The 18,224-nt window shown below is 41.0% G+C and overlaps 2 protein-coding genes across 3 annotated transcripts in view; one reads left to right on the top strand and one right to left on the bottom strand.

Annotated features, from left to right (window-relative positions):
• DPCD (deleted in primary ciliary dyskinesia homolog (mouse)) lies at positions 1-13,687 on the bottom strand. Its single transcript, XM_072424397.1, has 6 exons — positions 13,472-13,687; positions 10,886-10,966; positions 9,163-9,287; positions 8,015-8,148; positions 1,687-1,789; positions 1-188 (listed from the first exon to the last, which is right to left on the bottom strand). The coding sequence occupies exons 1-6, from the start codon at positions 13,533-13,535 to the stop codon at positions 84-86; spliced, it is 612 nt and encodes a 203-aa protein (XP_072280498.1). The 5' UTR covers positions 13,536-13,687; the 3' UTR covers positions 1-83.
• The window catches only part of POLL (DNA polymerase lambda), a 17,281-nt gene continuing 12,718 nt past the window's right edge, over positions 13,662-18,224 (top strand). The window contains exons 1-2 of one of the 2 annotated variants that reach the window (XM_072424396.1): positions 13,662-13,743; positions 17,795-17,973. In XM_072424396.1, the coding sequence (XP_072280497.1) occupies positions 17,898-17,973 (76 nt within the window). In that variant the 5' untranslated portion in view covers positions 13,662-13,743; positions 17,795-17,897. The remainder of the gene's footprint in view (positions 13,744-17,794; positions 17,974-18,224) is intronic. The other variant, XM_072424395.1, reaches the window with a different exon arrangement.

Here is an 18,224-nt window from a genome sequence, read left to right on the forward strand (position 1 = left end):
TTCTATAAAGTATAGGCATTTATTTCTGAAGTACAAAACTAAAGACATAAATAGGTATATAAGTAATTTGCAGGTTTTGCAGGTCATTGAGTCTTACACTCCACATCACCCTCAGAGTTGGTCTTTAACGATTTGAGTTCCTTCTGTAGCTCTTCTTCCACGGACAGGATTTCCTTTGGTTTCTGATACTATATATAAAAGATGAGACAACGGTTACTCAATGCTGTCCAAAACACATAACACGCACTGGCGTTAGGTCTCTTATCCACTTAGTTGTTCATTTTTTAAAAAGCTGTCATATGTGTTGACATGTTCACCAAGAAATCTGGCATATTTCCAAAGCATGTAATGAAGATAGGGCCTGGGTGGGTGTGGGTCAGCTTATGAGTGGGTTCTAAAATATTTTTCAATTGCAGCCAAACCCATTATCTGGAAAGTCCTAGTCTCGGAAACATGCTGCACATTTCTCTTAGCTGTCTCTTGAAATAGGTGTAAGTTGACTGCCTGCATTTAGGCAGCTATATTACCATAGCCTCCCATTAGAAAAAATAGAATCTGCATTCACAGTTTTCGGACAGTCCCCGAACCTTACTAATATGTCCTGTAGCAGGCATTTCCACGAGTGCATGGAAGTGTTCAATGCTGAGAGCTTTAGGGCTGTACTGCTTGGACATAGTGGACTTCAGACCTGTAGGAGAGGCAACATTTTCTATGACAAGAATCATTTCTTTTTTCTCATTTTTTTTTACTGGAAGTAACAGGGTCAATTCACCACCATTTTGTCTGCCAAGTCTGTCCAGCATTTTCAGGCTCTTCAAGCTGTAGCAAGTCCGAGTCACTGGTATTTCCTGTTCTTGGCCCTTTTCTTTTAGTGGATTTCATTGCTTTCAGTTATAAAGGCTCAGAACCATTTAGGGAAAATCAGCATGCAAGTTATGTCCCCATTGACAGTGACATCCATCTATTAAGGCAGTGTTTCTCAACCAGGGTTCCATGGATCCCTACAGTTCCTTCAGAGGTTCCTTTAGCAATTAACAATTTGGACCTCTCAGGCCAGTTGAACTGACGCCAATGATTTTTTTGGCTATCTGTAAGGGTGACATTCATCCCCCTAATCACTGTACTATTATACTGAGAGCAGTGGATATAGTAATAATAGAAGAGGAAGAACTAAGGCATTTTGATATTTGCATAACTCCTTAGCCAGCTCACTGCTTACATCAGAGTGAAGGTCTCTTGAGTGTAATTCTAAGACGAGGTGCTGTGGAGTTTACAGGAAGGTTTGTCCAAACCTTCTGGCCCTTGCACAAGCCATGATCTCCCTGAAATGCTGGGAGAAGTAGAAATACCCAGTGATAACATCACTGGGTATCAAAAATGGTATGTAATGAAAAGGTTTTACCCAAACATTTCATTGGCATGTTGATGAAAGAGAGAAATGAGGAGCAAGGGAAGGTGACATAAAGCAGAACAAACTGCAACTATATCTAATAAATACATAAAAACACAATACAAATATATAAAACTGCTATGAATCTGCATATTTCATGTTTGATTTCTTCAGGGCCTCTCCTCCTCCTGTGTCACTGTCTGTCTGTCATTTGCAACCCCTATTTAATGTAAAGCCCAGTGTAATATGTTGGCACTATATAAAATCCTGTTTATTGATAATAATACAGTACTTACTGTTATAATTAAAGTATTGTTTGCATGAGCAAAACTTAGAGCGCTCTCATTCAACTCTAGGCGACATCGATCCAGGTCTGGAATGGAAAACTTTTTATAATACCTGTAATGACAAAAAAGGTAGGAGGTGAGATTCAGTGAGGATACCGAGAGGTGAAAAGGCGGCTTAGTAGTTAGCGGCAGATACATGTAACACCCCCAGCTTTATTACAAGACTAAACAGTAATCTGTATAGCTGCCTGGCTGCTCCCTCATTTGTGGTATCAGACGTGGAGGAAGATATTTTAGACAGCGGAGAAGTCTGTGATTTCTCAAACGGAGAGAAGAAGGGGGAGAGTGGTCGTGTGGCAGGAATTTTTGCTCACTGATACAGCGTTCTACAGAAAAAAGAAACCCAGCACAGTGGGGAATATAACGCAGACTTCGGACTGATTGGGAAACACTAGTACTGGAACTTATGGTTCTTCAAATAGCTACAGCCAACTCTAATGCCTGCCACCATATTTAGAGTTTCTGATCCTTCAAAAGATATATGCAAAAAGAATTGTATACAATGACAAATAATATATATAATGACAGTCAGTGAATATAGTCTAGTATTGAGGAAAACACAGATCATAATAATGCATATAATACACTTATCCATTCACAATGTTTAAACTTACCAAGAGCACTGCATACATGTAAAATAAAATACACCTCAGCCATTAAAGCTGATAAATAAGTGCACAGCCTGAATACACACAGCAGACACCTAAACAAGTGTCACACTGTTTTATAAATATTACTTTCATTACATTTTCACTTGTGGTCATATATCCACCCTACCTATATCTGCAAATATTGCAGCGGTGGTTTGCATTTATTTACTCTTCTGGTCCAGAACCGAGGCTACCATAGTGTGCGCCCCCTATAGGAGGATCATGCCCAGGCATTTACATAGTTATGCTGCAAGGTAAGGGTGACAGATCCGATAAAATTTCAAAGTAGGGAAAGGTTACAACGTATGTCAGTTTCTCATTACTGCTACCTCTGTTTTCATCAGGGAGGTTTTTTTTTTTAGTTACTGTCCCAGAAATAGCAGAAAGTGCGTAGAAATTACTCCAGGAAGAAAATTCCATCATTTGAACAGGTCTTACAAGTCATTAACCATAAATAGTCAAAAAAAAGGACCTTTCAGCAAAAATGAATACCTGGTCAAAATAAAAAATAAAAAAAATCACACTTTTGTTTTGATTATGGCACACATTTGACATTGTATCTTTTTGATAAACTTATGTAATATCACGTTTATTTCTGTCCAGAGTTGCATTCATATTTCCCCAATATCTTGTGCTGATAGGAGAGTTTGACCACTGCATAAAGTCTTCCATAGCACATCCTAAAGATCCTCAATGGGGTCTGGACTCTGTGGTGGACAATCAATGTGTGAAAATGATGTCTCATGGTTCCTGAACCACTCATTCACAATTTAAGGCTGATGAATGCTGGCATTGTCATCTTGGAATATAATATGTCTGTGACATCAGGGAAGAAAAAAATCCACTGATCGGTAAACCTGGTCATTTAGTATATTCAGCTGACCAATCTTTGGGTACATAACATTTCTGAACACTAAAGCAACCCAGACTATAACTCTGCCCCACAGGCCTGGCATTTTTTTGGCTAGAAAGGGTATGTGAGCTCTATTTCTGCCTTTTCTACTTTTTTTAGAATCTTGCAAAGTTTCAAGCATCCATCACAGGGTTCTCACTTTAATGAGACAGATTTGTACCACATTTCATTCAAGGGGAAATAAAGAGAATATTTTACAGATATTTCTTGTAAAACTGCAAACTACTTATAAAGATAATGGTAATATAATTTGCAGATATTTCAGGTAAGCATGAATTCCAGAAAGCATACTCGCCATAAAATTAGGACACTGGGTGGAATGTAAATGAACTGACATAGCCTCAGCCTCCTCCTTGATATAAATGTAGGTACACAGTTACCAAATATAGTTTTAGTGACTTAAGCATTAAAGACAGGAGGCTGGGTGCAGAATGTGCTCTGACAGAGATTAAAGTCTTCTGTGATGTAGTTGCTTTTGGTATTTGGCAAAGGTGGCAGACGTGGATAATAAGGGAGATGTCAAAGGTTAAACAGCAGAGATTAGATGAACACAAAGACATGTTAAAGAAGTGTTAACTCCTCAATGATAGATAAAAAAGACTATACAAAGCAGGGAACTCTGCTTGGGACAGGGAGGAACTGAGCAAGTAATCCAATGAATGAGTGTTTCTTACGAAAGAATATATCCCATATATTGTTCAAGCTGATAACTCACAGCACAGCAGAGGTGCCGAGACATGCTCATATCCTCATCTTGAACCATCCTGTATTAGACCAGGTTTAGTTTCCTTTGAAAACCTGTTCTAGCAGGCGTGTAAAAGACAAAACCGGATAATGGCAAAGAATTAAGAAGAAAGGGATGTGGCTGGCAGTTTACATAGCCAAGTGTGAAGTCTAGCAAGTTGTGATGTAGAGGGAGTATTAAATGCCAGGCTTGTATATATGAAAGCATACCACAATTAATATTGTTTGCAATAGGTAATACTTGGAGAACAAGACAGTAGAATGTTGTAATGGAAGCTTGTAGACACTGTTAGAGACGTATGATCCTGGCCAATGGCACCTCAAACTGGTATTTTAGTTGAAGTCAACATGAAACTGCTGAAACATCTGTGTATAGTTTTATTTCTTTGCAGCGTTTCACATCACCAGCCTTTCCCATGAGCCCATAATTAAGGTGTAATTCCATCAGGATAGCATGACACCATCATCTGGTTTTGTACTGGCTTATTCAATGGGAATCAGGGAGATCTTGCTAACACCAAAAACTAAATAAACAGCAAGCACAATGTATTAGTTAGGGAGTTGGTCCTTAAAGAAAATGGATCTTTGTGTTTTTTCTCAGTGATGACCAAACATACACAATGATTCTTTTGCCTTTGATGGGAACTTCATACTTACAAGATAGCCCACCTTATATTAATCAAAGGACTGGGCTGAATTGGTGTCTGATTTTCCCAATAAAGTGGAAAACTTTGAAAAAGTTTTAAATGTTGATAGAGAAAGTGAAAACTCCTATACCTGCTTCCTCCACCGCCTTAGAAACACACATACACACTAACTAGACTTATTCTAAAGAAATGGTTTCCACAAACACTAAAGTGTCATACATTTGAACACGTCAGCCTTGCAGCTTAAGGGCCATCTTACTAGATTGTAAGCTCTTTGGTGCAGGGTCTTCTCCTCCTGTGTCACTGTCTGTATTTGTTTGTCATTTGCAACCTCTATTTAATGAACAGCACTGTGTAATATGTTGGCGCTAAATAAAACCTGTTTAATAATTTAAATAATAATATTAACCAAAGCTCGCAGTCATTCAGCTGTCATTGGTTTTATTGGGTTTTAAAGATTATAGTCCTAAAGCCAGACTATATGTGCACAACAAAGCCCTCAATGAGTTTCAGAAGGTGAGCTGTGATGTCTGTAGAAACCCAAGAGTTGGTAGCCAAGAAGCTGAATGGCAAAGGGTCCTGAGCAGGAAGGGTGGCATATATATATATATATATATATATATGCATAAATATATATATATATATATATATATATATATATATATCTTCAACATGACAAAGCTAAACAGTGAAGCTTAGAAAATCCCAATTACCTATATAGTTTTGTTTTAAGTTTATATCAGTCTCAGTGTATTTAACCTATGGTGGGTAAATATTAAACACCTCATACATTCTGTAGGCAAATGCAAAAACCTGAACTAACCATGTCCAAACTGCTATATTTGTCTATAGCAGTGCTTTATATGTGCTTTATAGAAGAACAATTGAAGCTTCATGCACATGGCTGTGCGTTTTAATGGGCAGATTTGCATTTTAGCCTCTATAGAACACAAATGTCCCATACACAGAAAGTTACAGAAAACAGGCCCAGGCAGATTTGGTTCGGTTTAGATTTAGTTTAGTACAGTTCAGGCAGACGCTTCCTAATTCATGTGAAGGAATTACAGTGATCAGGCAAGACCCCCATAACAGCTGATAGCCAGCAGTGTCTACAGGTGCTTCATAAAGAGACCACACATTGAATACACAAACCACAGAAGGTGTCCGGCTGGTAGTGTGTGCTGGTCTTATATATGTCCACCAACCCAGAATACTGACAGGTAAGTGTTACGCTGCCAGATGAATGATCCAATGTAATAAAACTTCTTTTTTGTGCTCTACCTATTCAGGAAAAGATCTATACACAGGTAAGCTCTATAAAACAAATCCACTATCTATAGAAAAAGAATACTGAGCGACTGCTTTTTTTTCCCCCTCTATCTCCCTGGAGTAATAACCTGAATTAACATAGAACAGAATTCTCTGCTGGTGTTGTATGTGTTTATCAGGATGTCTGTGCAATGACAATGTGTTAATGTGACTTATCTAAGTCAGGATTCATGAACTGCAATAATGAGATAGTTCAATGCTGGCCATGTGGGATCCACTACAAGAGCGCCCTCTGTTGACACCAGTTGCAGAATACACAACCCAGCTGAATAACATTTTAAATAAACCCTTTGCAAATACACATTGTAATCATGTGTATATAGGACAGGAAAACTAACAAAGAAATCTTTATTCTTCTATTGGTCAACAGTGCAAATAAAGCAAACAATTTAATGTTATTTTTTTGTTTTTAGAAGTTCGTCTTTTTCCTGCATTTTGGCCAACATCCAGAAACATCCAGTACTGCCATCCAGAAACAGTAAGACCAACTTATATTGGGGCTGTCATTGCTGACCTTTTTCTGAAAATAATAAATGCCTGTCTATTTTAGGCCTGTTTACTTTGTTGCATATATGCATAACACACATCGGGCTCTATTTATAAAACAGGGAATTGGACATTCCTTCAAACATTGGCTAATCGAAATCCTCCAGGTCCATGTGTTTGAATACCAGTAATTGATTTGCATCAGGGAAAGGATGGTGAAGGATCGTTTCCAACAACAAAAGTCGAACGTGTGTACATAGCCTTACTGTGGTAGGCTGTCATTTATAATGAACAGGACTACAACTAAGTTACATGTGTTACTAAATTGCAAAAGTTTCAATAGGCCCCTAGGCTGGGTACACACGTGCAATAATTGTCGTTGGAAAGGATCTTTAACGATCCTTTCCAACAATAAACGACTGCACAATACATGAACGAGTGCTGTACATACAGCTCTGTTCTGTTCTATGGAGAGGGGAGGGGGAGAACAACGGAGCGGCACCCCGCTGCACCCTCTCCCCTTAATGCATTACGATTGATCTTAGTCCGTGTATCCACCAGGACAGTCGTTTGGACAATGAATGACAAGCGCTTTACACACGCAAGATTCTCGTCCGTTATCAGCCCTGAGCCAATTATCAGGAAAGAACGTGCGTACCTAACCTAACAGTCCCTCACACAGACAAGTATGCAGCAAGTCAGTGTGGCACACTTGTTCCAGCTCAGTGACCTATATATTGAAGCCACTGGATCCTTCTGACAATGATCCTTCTAGAATCTTCAAGGTGAGTCAAAAGTACAAACCACTTTCCCTCAGATTTTATGGGCAGCAGTTTATCAATATTGAAAAATCAAATTTAATAAATTAACAGATAAAAAAAGACACACTGAATTCTGCACTTTAAAAAAATACTGATAACACAGTTGATAATACAGTGTATCCACTCAGGAATGAATAAAGGACACACTTATTTCCTAGCAGTGCTTTAATGGCCTGCTGAAAACCTAAGTGAACCTCCTGTATTTATTAGTGTAATGCACTCAGGACGAGTATATAGTAAATACACTTTGCTCTTTTAGGTTTCTTTTTAACTGCTAAGTAAAGAAAGAAAGAAAGAGAACTCTATGTATCCACAAGAACGTCAGGTATGTGACCAACCTGAGTATGAGTAAAAAGACCGACTAGGTTTCCAGGAAAAAATCAAAAATGTCCATCAATATTTTAGCATAAAATCACCAAACCATGAGTCATGTGGATTTTTAATTATCCAGCATAGTTCTGGCTCCATTGGAAGCTATATCATATTGACATGAAAAAAAGAGGAGAGTGACATGAAAAAAAGAGGAGAGTGACTTAAGGCCTGTATGTATAGGAGAGTCAGTGCTATGAACTGGAACCACCAATCAGATTTAAACCAGCCATAAAAGTCTGGGTCTGATTGCTGGCTATGGGATAGAATCTGACAATGTAATACATCAATGGCACAGTAAACGGTAAATTAGCTTACTTCTTGTTGGTTGTCCGTACAATACAGCAGCGCTCAGTCTTGTCTACCGTTACACTGTACACATCCTTAGGGTAAGGCAGATTGCGGATTCTCCACTGAAAGCTTGTTTTGGTGTCCTTTCTCATAAAAACAGGCTGGAAAATCAAAAGGACACATATGTGATATAGAGAGACAATAAGAAGTATTCGAAGGAAGACAACTTCATCCCTCCACAAAAAAACTATAAAAATATACAAAATTTAAAGGGGTAACTCAACCTTTATTAACAAACTGTTATACCATATCAAAGCTTTTTGGACTGCAATAAATGACGCATGACCCATTTCAATTTGAATTTACTGTAGTTCTTAAAAATTGTTATAACATTCAAATGTAACTGGCAGCCTGGAGCCATTGGGCCCGATTTATTAAAGCTCCCCATGGCTCATCAGTGAAGCTGTGTTATCCAGCAAACCTGAAATGGATCTGGTCGAGGATTCAAAACATTTGCTAGCAAATGACTAATAATTCCAGGTTTGCTGGATCACCCAGCTTCACTGCTGAAAGTGTATCCTCTCCAGCCTTGGAAAGCTTTAATAAATCAAGCCCATTTTGTACATTCCTAAGTGTGTTCTGTATGCAAGTGTCCAGCTTTCCCCATTTGTCTAGAAACCCAATTTCTTGCTTGTGTGATTGGCTCTCTGCTTTTGCCAAAAATCTGCAGAGCTTTTTTAGCTATCCCATCCTTTTTCTTTTTTGTAAAACTAACACTAAAGACATACAGGCACTACAGCTTTTCTATTACCATACTGATACTGAGCCCACTGGATATAGAAAAGTAAAGGACTGCGCATTCAGTTTGCTGTGTTTGAGAGAGCCAGGGGCATACAAAGAAAGAAGGGGCTTTATAGGACATTCCCAGGTCAATGTAGCCACCTGAAACCAGAGGAGGAATCATAACTATTTTAAAACCTGTATCTAATGAATGGGAGGTGGAAAAAAGAAGAGCATATTGGAGAGATAGTAAGTGTTGGGGTTGGAGAGTTTTGGCTTTATGTTTAATTACATTGTAATAACAATATACAAAAGTGAGTCCTAAATGACAAGTGACAAATTCAAGTAAGATATATAAAATAGTTATGAGGTTAGCAATAATGCTAAATACATACATTGGAACTGTTTTCTTTTAGGAAATCATTTTGTAGCACTCCGACAACTGGTGGTGGCATTTCTCCAACTTCAATTTGCCATTGACTATAGGCACCCAGGGCTGATTTCTCTCTCCATTTCCTAACTGCAAACACATAAATATTAGAAAGGAAATCATATAGAACTAATAATGTTTTTTATACAAGAGAATACATGGAAGAATACATTTTAAGCAGCATAGAAGGAACTTGTATGCTGTAAATAAAATATAAATGCCTACTGCTAGCAAACAGCAAGAAAAAACAGGTTTATTGAAGCAGTAAAAGTAAGACAATATATCAGATTCATACATAAAACATTCAAAGCCCAATAATAATGAATTCATTTGGGATACAAATTGTATAGAAGCAGATATTCTATTAGGTCCCTTCATTTAGTGATATTCTAGATTAGGGTTTCTCAACCAGGATTTGATGGAACCCTGGGGTTCCTCCAGAGATTTCTAGGGGGTACCTTGAGCAATAAGCAGTTTGTGCCTCTCAGGTCAGTCTAACTGACAGCAATGATCTTTTTGGCTTATTATTATTAATAATAATAATAATAATAATAATATTAATAAGTACTTTCCCTAAAGGCAAAATATGAGCAGTAGCAGAAAGAGCACAAAAAAACTGATGCATGGCAAAATACTCAAAATAAAATAAAAACATTGCAATCAGGATAGTAAAGTACTAGGAGCACCAGATGGCAAGGACACAGTACCCAGCCAACCCAATGACATTGACAGGGCTGTAAGAAAGAACAGAACTGCAGACTGGATTTTCTTTCTAAAGTCAGTGGCGTCCTTGCAGCTGGTGTCTGGCCTTACTTCTGGGGGTCATAGGGATTGCAAGGTTTTGTCAAGCAAAGTGCTCTTCTTAGTCAGGGGGCAGTGACAAATTATATCCAAGGGGAGGAGACTGACAAGGGATAGTTATACCCATAATGTTGTTGGTGCTTTGGATTACAATAGCATTCAAATTATAAAAACTACTAATCGTTGCATGTCATCACCCACCGACCACACATTATAGGATTAATTTACTAGAGAAATGTAAGTTGTTTACATATCACAGTAAATTCTCCCCTTTACAGGGGATATTTCACGTGACTTAGTGAATGGAATGAAGTTCCGCTGACTTCAACCATCAAATCACATGCAGGAAAAATCATTTTTTCAGATTTACTTGCATGTGATTGGATTTTTTACAAAGGGAATTTTTATCACACCCACTGAGCAAGGTGAATTGTCCAATGCATGGGAATGATTTACTATGGTAAACAGCCAAAATAATTCACCCCCTATCCCTCTTCCACCCTTAGGTTTGACAAAGGGGAGAAGTCCCTGAAACACATTTACCTGCAACCCTGTGAACCCAGGAGCAGGGCAGGACACCAGCTGCAAGGAAGCCGCTGTCCTTACAACACCATCATCAGGAGATCCAAGGCGGGGTTCTGTCTGTCTTCACAATCCTGCTGCTGGCCATGGGTGGGCTGGGTACTGCAACATGTTGTGAGGGCAACATGTTGTTTGTATCTCATATTTATATTGTATTCACATCACACATTAGAGTCTTTTCTGCTTCTTCTGCTTTGACATTGCCTTTAGTAAATGGACCTCCCTGCCCACCTTAGTGAAGCTGCAGGAATTTCTCTTTATCGACATTACATTGCTATCCTGAGGAATCCTAAGCACAACCTTACCCAATAACTCATGTGTCTTGTGGTCATACTCTTCCACCATCTCCTTGCCCTCTAAAAATAAATAATGCACCTTTCTTCTGCCTAGAAAAAAAAAACAGAAAGCTGTGTTTAATGACAACCATGATCTGTAATATATTTAGCAGTTCTGAACAGGAGAATAAAGAGATATTTGGTATAAAACTAGTCACATATGGTGGCTGCATTATTTTTCTTCAGTGTTTAGCCCACTTTTTTTAAGTTGGATGGGAAGAAATTGTAGACGGGTGGCAGCCCCTGTATTGTGACCCAATTCTTCAGTAACCACCCAAAAACCGCTGAGTGGTTACTGAAAAGTGCTGGGTGGTGTCCTGGAGGGGACATCAATGTCTTAGGCTAAGTTCACATTAGTGGGGTTTACTAGCAACCACCAAGGGCCCTGGAATGGTAACAGACAATGTCCGCCTGGCTTTTTCGTAGAATGGTTTTCTTAAAAATCATTTGCTTTTGGAAGGCAAATGTCTTGAACTAAACTCATTCCAGGTTGGTGGATCACCCAGGTCCTCCCATGATAATCCAGTCTTGAACAGCTTTAATAAATCAGTCCCATTCTCTACAATGTAGGACCAGAGAGCTGGAGGAAAGAAGACAGCCATAAAGATGTGTTGGCTGCCATAAAGATAAGTAAAACTGCACCCAATATAAAAATGAGAATTTTACCCCTTGCAGTGCAAGAGGAACCCCAATGAAAGAGTAGTTTTGATATTTCCCCAGAGTTCATGTTTATCTCACACTAAGTGGTGCACTACAGTGGCATTCATTTAGAATTGTTTCCCAATGCACCTTGCCAGTGCACTACAATATCGTAAGCTTTGGCTTTACATACATTTTGAAGTCTTTTCACAGTGACACCATGAAGTAAAATGCACATTATTATCCAGTATGTATATAGCTCTGATATGTTACGTTCTTCATAACTAGCTGTCCCTCAATCGAGCTCACAATCTAATGTCCCTACCATAGCCATATGTCATTAACACTATTAAAGCGTACCTAAACTCAACTTGTCCACTTTAAATAAAAGGTTAGACAGCCCTTATATGTAAAGAAAAAAATGATAATTTTTTTTTAAGTGCAACACCCAAAAGGACATTTGGAGAATCTCGGACATGTGCAGAAGGGGCATTTTTGTCAATTAAGGGAAAGAGATGCTGATCTCACGCAAGTGCTCTCTTTTTTTTTCCCTTTTACTGCGGGCTACGTCACCCGATCTCACACCTGCGCAGTGCGATATCGGGTGACATGCCAAGAAGACCAGAAAAGGAGATTGAAAATGGTGGTGCCTGACGCTTTCCCAGCATCAGGACAAAGAGGAATCTCAGGAGGACACGGGACCTGATGGCGGGAAGCACCAGCACCATTGAGACACCTGCAGGATTAAAGGTAGGTGCTTTTTTTTTGTTTTCAGTTTAGTTTAGCTTTAAGGTCATCTAGGATCGATCTGGGGAAAGGCAGTTCTCCTAATTGCATGTTTTTTGGAATGTGGGAGGAAAACAGAGTAGTCGGAAAAAAACAAGGCAAGCACTGGGAGAACCTGCAAACTCCATGCAGATAGTATCCTGGTCAAGATTCAAACCTAAGACCCAGCGCTGCAAAGAGTGCTAACCACTGAGCCACCATTCCACCTAATTAGGGGGGTGCACTGTGTTTTGGTACAATGTCCATGGCATTTTACCAGCATGTCCTATCCATTCACACTCATGGTTCTTTACGTATAGCATCGTGTTCATCACACTGATGTGTGTCATGTATGTGCGCAGGGGGGCAGCTTTCATCTCCAGTGGCTCCCTAACACTCTCTAGTGCATATCAGTGTGCTTGTTAGTGGTAAATGATCTGAGCTCTGTGCTAAGCTGCATACACACGTGCAATTATAGTTGTTGGATAGGATCTTTCACAATCCTTTCCAACGACTAAGCACTGCACGATGCATGAACGAGTGTTGTACATACAGCACCGTTTTGCTCTATGTAGAGGGGAAGGGGGCAGAGCGATGGAGCGGCACCCCGCTGAGCACTCTCCCACTTACCTTGCATTATGATTTTTCGTTGTTTATAGTGCAGTAGATCTGCCAGGACGGCCGTTCAGACAATGAAAGACGCGCGCTGTACACACTTCACATGCTCATCCGATATCGGCCCTGAGATGGTTATCAGGCAAGAACCATTGGAAGTGTGTACGTAGCTTTAGGTGCAATGCCAGTCCCTTACACAGGAATGGGTCACCTTATCACACATTATTGTTTTTTATTACATAGTCTGCTTCTGGAGAGCTCACAATCTACTCCGCTGCCATGTGGGGTCAGTGACTTGTAGAATTGTGTTCTGACTTCCATTCCCTCCATGCACATGACATATAAATAATTGTATGAATGGCAGAACTGCATGCAAGCCACAATGATGTGAAAGCATGGAGTGCTGTATGGGCATCTCTAGGGACAGTCAGGTGGCATCCTCCATGCTGGCAAAGACCACGTGACTCCGGTCACAGCTCTATAGGCACAGATGGCAATGGTGGCATGCAGACACATAATTATATAAATATATATTACCGTCCTGCAGGATACATGTCTTCTTAGCCGCTTTCAGACTCTCAAACCATTGCTGCACCGCCATGTTTCCCAGGCCTTTCTGTTACTATAGCGACCAGCGCGTCAGCGTCACAATCCGCTCCGGCCTCTGTTCCTATGGCAACCCTGGCCGGGCTGCCCCCATTACCCACGCTGCCTGAGCTCGCGGACTGGCTGATTACACAGCGTGCGCCATAACAACATCCGGGTAAACCGGAAGCGGTAGTGACCAGACAAATCCGGCCTGAGGGGCAGTAAGTGTTATTGGACTATTGTTATTATTATTGCAGCTTGTGTGACCCGCAGACACCGTAACCTCCATTAGGGCAGCAGGTGAAAATACGGTGCTCGGCCATGACTGGTGGTTTCTATTAAAGCGAACCTGTCTATACACAAAAAAAACATGGCGTGTTAGCATCACCAGGTCTGGTCTGATAAATAAGCTGTGCTCTGTAATGCACAGAGCAGTCCCCAAATCCTATAATAAAGCACCAGTCTTTACAGGAGGTGTTAGCATGTTTCGTTTTTAGGAGGAACTAAACCCAAAAGTGCCTAAAACAAAACAAAATACACCTTCGATCCCCCAGGGCAGTCTGATCCATCGGGAGTTGTCTTCCATTGGGTCCTGCGTCATCACGGTATCCATCTGTGAGCTGGGATGCCGCCATCTTCGCATCTTCTTCCTCCGTCACCTGACCAGGCGCAAGATCAGGTGATGTAGGTTGGAAAGAAAAACTTGCCAATTTCACTGTGCATGCGTGAGATTGGCAAATTTTTATTTCTCCACGAAAAGGCTCCTTCTGTGCATACCCAAGATGCATGCGCAGAAGGAGCAGCCAGGTACCTTCTGAGATGTCTGATGTAGGTATAGCACTCCCATTCATTCTTGATCACCTAGGCCAGAGGTAGACCAGATACGGCCTAGCCAGTATTCCAGTCCGGCCTAACTCCCCCCTAACTATTTATTATTGGGTCTGGCCTAATTGAATTGTGGCGTTATCATCGAGTTCCTGCACAGTAACCCCAATTACTAGTCCTAAAAAGCAGAAGCAATGCCCAGCTACCAGGTTACCTGAAAGTTGACCTTGAACTTTGTGTCTTCGAACCCAAATGGGCCAACTAATTATTCTTTGTCCAATGCGGCAACAAAGCCCCATGTTTAGTGTGCAACGACACCCACAGCACTATCAAGTCCAATCTTAAGGGGCATTTCGATGCCAAGCACGCACACTTGTACAGAGACTTTCACTGACTTCTACCGTCAGCTGCCACATGCTCAGTTTCCAATGTTGTTAGCCTGTGCCAAGCGTATGATTGCAATGTTTGGCAGCACTTATTTGTGTGAGCAGCTGTTCTCCAAGATGAAGTTTTGTAAGAACAAGCTGCGCTCCCAGCTCACTGACAATCACTTTAATGACATTCTGTTGTTAGAATTCATCATTAGAACCTCATATTGTATCTGTTTCTAAGAACATGCAACATCATGATTCCCATTGATCGTACTGTATTTTTAAATAAAAAAACCTTTCCTTGGACACCTTGTTTCTTCTGGCCTTGTGTGCCTTCTTGACCATTCTGAAATAGCCTTTTTTTTTTTTTTTTTTTTTTTTTTTACGAAACATAAAAGGGTTGTCTATCCTTTTAAGTAAAGTGAAATTTAGGTACACTTTAACATTTTATTTTTACCCATTACAAACAAGTCCTGGTTTAGGGTGACAACACCTCCATATTGTATTGTATTTATGAAGTGTTGTCACCCTAAGCTGCCCATTACATAGTTTTCTTACATTGTTGGTGTTTTGTATTAATAGAAAATAGCTGGAAAAGCTAATAACCTTTTTATGTTCAGGTTACAGGAAGTACATAATATTTCTGGCAGGATCATTAGGTATTTTCTGCACTTGCTGAGAATATTGTTGGCCTTAAAACTAATTCAGCCATGAAATATAAGCTGCACTTTGTGTTTTACATCTTGTGATTTAGACACATTTGTGTATGACAAAGATTTTGTATAGCATTGGAAAGTGTTATATCTGTGTCCCCGCTAGAAAGATTCCATGTCTTTTAGTGCTGGGAACTTCTGTCTCTGGGACTGAAAGTGAGCAAAGCTCGGAGTTGTTACCAGAACAGAAATATAAAGGAAATCTTCTAATGGGAATATTATTATTACTATTATTATTATTATTATTATTATTACACAGTGTTTATATTACAAAGTCCATAGTCATGTCACTAGCTGTCCCTTCCACAGCTATATGTCAATAATCCATTCTAAGGCCAATTTGGGGGAAGCCAATTATTCTAACTGCATGTTTTTGGAATGTGGGAGGAAACCGGAGTACCCAGAGGAAACCAACACAAACACAGGGAGAACCCGCAAACTTCATGCAAATATTGTCCTGGCTAAGATACGAACCTGGGACCCAGAGCTGCAAAGGCTGGAGTGCTAACCACTGAGCCATGCTGTATGCTCCAAAGACCAAAAGACACCCTGCTGCTTATATCCCACTTTGTAAATGATAGCAATGGGCTGTGGCAGATCCTCTAACCCAGCGGCCTCCAACCGGTGGTCTGGGGCTCTTGCCAGTGCACCCCCCCCCCAGTGGGGTCCTTCTTCTGATCCTTCATCCTGGCACACCTGCCACAGCCGCGGACCATGTAACCCATACGGATCACAGGCTCAGGGCGGTGGATGGGTTGTGTCATTGGACACAACCCACCCACTCTCCCATTGCAGGCTAAGACCTGCGATGGGAAAGTGGGCAGGATCTGGCATCATGACGTCACTCTGGGGAAAGTTTCTTCCCCTTTTAAATGAACACGGCTCCTCGCGCATGTGCGGTCCAGAATCAATGCATTTAGTGGTCTGTAGGTCCGAAAAGGTTGGCGACCACTGCTCAAAGCCAGTGGTCCCCAATCTTTCCGACGGCACGGCTTGGCCACAACACAAAATTTTGCTGCAGCCTGGTACATCTACAGCCTACACTACTCTTCCACCACCAACAGCTCCACCTCCTGTCAGCACACTAGCTGAGAACAGCAGAGCAGGGTAAGAAAGCTGGGGTGAGAAGTGCAAGCCCCACATACATTGCTTCACCACTCCCAGCAGCTAATATGCAAGCAGAGAGAGACACCTTCTCCCCCACTGCCACCAGCTCCAAAGCAGTGCAAGGAGGGCCGCCGGCGCCACCAATCACCTGCCGCCCCCAACCCACCAGTGGTCCCCCAGGAATTGGGGACCACTGCTCCAAACAATGTCAGTGGATTGATGTACTCACACTAGACAATCACACTCATTCATCTTGATCAGAAATTACCCAGGGGAGGTGTAGCCTTAGAGCAGGGGTCAGCAAACTTTTTTGGCTACTAGGCCATTTTAGGAGATTAAGAAGGCACACTAGGCCGGACTCTCTCTCTCCAGTCCTGCGCTGATGGCTTTGCCCCCCAGGAACACCCCTAAAAGGAAATCCCTCTCCTCCACAATGCATACAGAGGAGAGGGAATGTCCTCTTACCCCGGTGGTGGAGGTGTTAACGCCAGCCGCAGTAAATAGGGAAGGGAGGTATAACAAGGAGGCTCAAGAGCCGCGGGTTGCCGACCCCTGCCGGACGGGATTAGACCGAATAGACCAGGGAGTCGTTAGGCCAGAACGGACTACTTGCTAGGCCGTATCTGGCCTAAAGGCTGGAGTTTGCCTACCCCTGCCTTAGGGAAAGTGATGAAAATTTACTTTGCAGAGAATACCCAGTCACATATTGTGTGCTAATTCCCCCACTTCTTAGATTGCAAGCTCTTCTGGTCAGAGTTCTTTCCTCCTCCTGTGTCACTGTCTGTATCTGTCCGTAATTTGCTACCCCTATTTAATGTACAGTGCTGTGTAGTATGTTGGCGCTATATAAATAATAATAATTCAAGAAGAATTACTATCAAAGCAGGATCTTTGCTGGTATGTGATTGGATGATCGACATCAGCACAGCTTCCCTTTTACGCACTAAGCAAACTTACAAAGTCAGAATTCACTTCACTTTTTTTGTAAAGCGACCGCATGGTATCTGTGCAGTACAAAGCGAGTGGAACCTGTACAGAGCTGTTTCACTATTACTTATTATGGAAAGTGTGCACCCAGTTACCCCAGCCAGGCTATGTGAGGTCTGATCACACATTCTCGTAATTTCTTTTTATAAAGTAGGCACAGCTAACAATACAGAATATACACGAGATGTGAAGGTGCAGCAAGCAATGACCAACATACATGTTTATTGTAAGTGTGAAGAGTCGACTGATAATAGTTTCCTGTTTTTAAGGTAGTTTGCATGGAACCAAAAGGAATCGTTAAAGCATTTCCCAAAGTAAAACGGCTGAGAGAAGGTAACAACTCAACACAAGAAGCAAAAAAGATAAAGGAAGATGTTGATGTGCAAGGTAAGAAAACATCTAAAACTCAGCCAAGCTGCAGGCTCATCTCTGCTATGCTCTGATCCAGGTTTGTATTTATTAATATAGCATGAAGAGCAGTCATGTGCACAGGTGCATGTACACCAATCAGATTTTCATACTGGTGGTGCAGAATTAAAATAGATGTTCTGGTTGGCTGCATGAAGAAACAAAAAAAATGTTATTTCTGTGTTGGCTGAATGCACAAAGAAAGGAAACCCTTAACCTCCAGTGGTTCAGCCTGAACAGTGTGAAAAGTCTTAGGCTAGGTACACACGTGCAATAATTGTCATTAGAAAA

Source organism: Pyxicephalus adspersus, chromosome 10 (assembly GCF_032062135.1).
Source record: "Pyxicephalus adspersus chromosome 10, UCB_Pads_2.0, whole genome shotgun sequence".
NCBI classification, from domain to species: domain Eukaryota; kingdom Metazoa; phylum Chordata; class Amphibia; order Anura; family Pyxicephalidae; genus Pyxicephalus; species Pyxicephalus adspersus.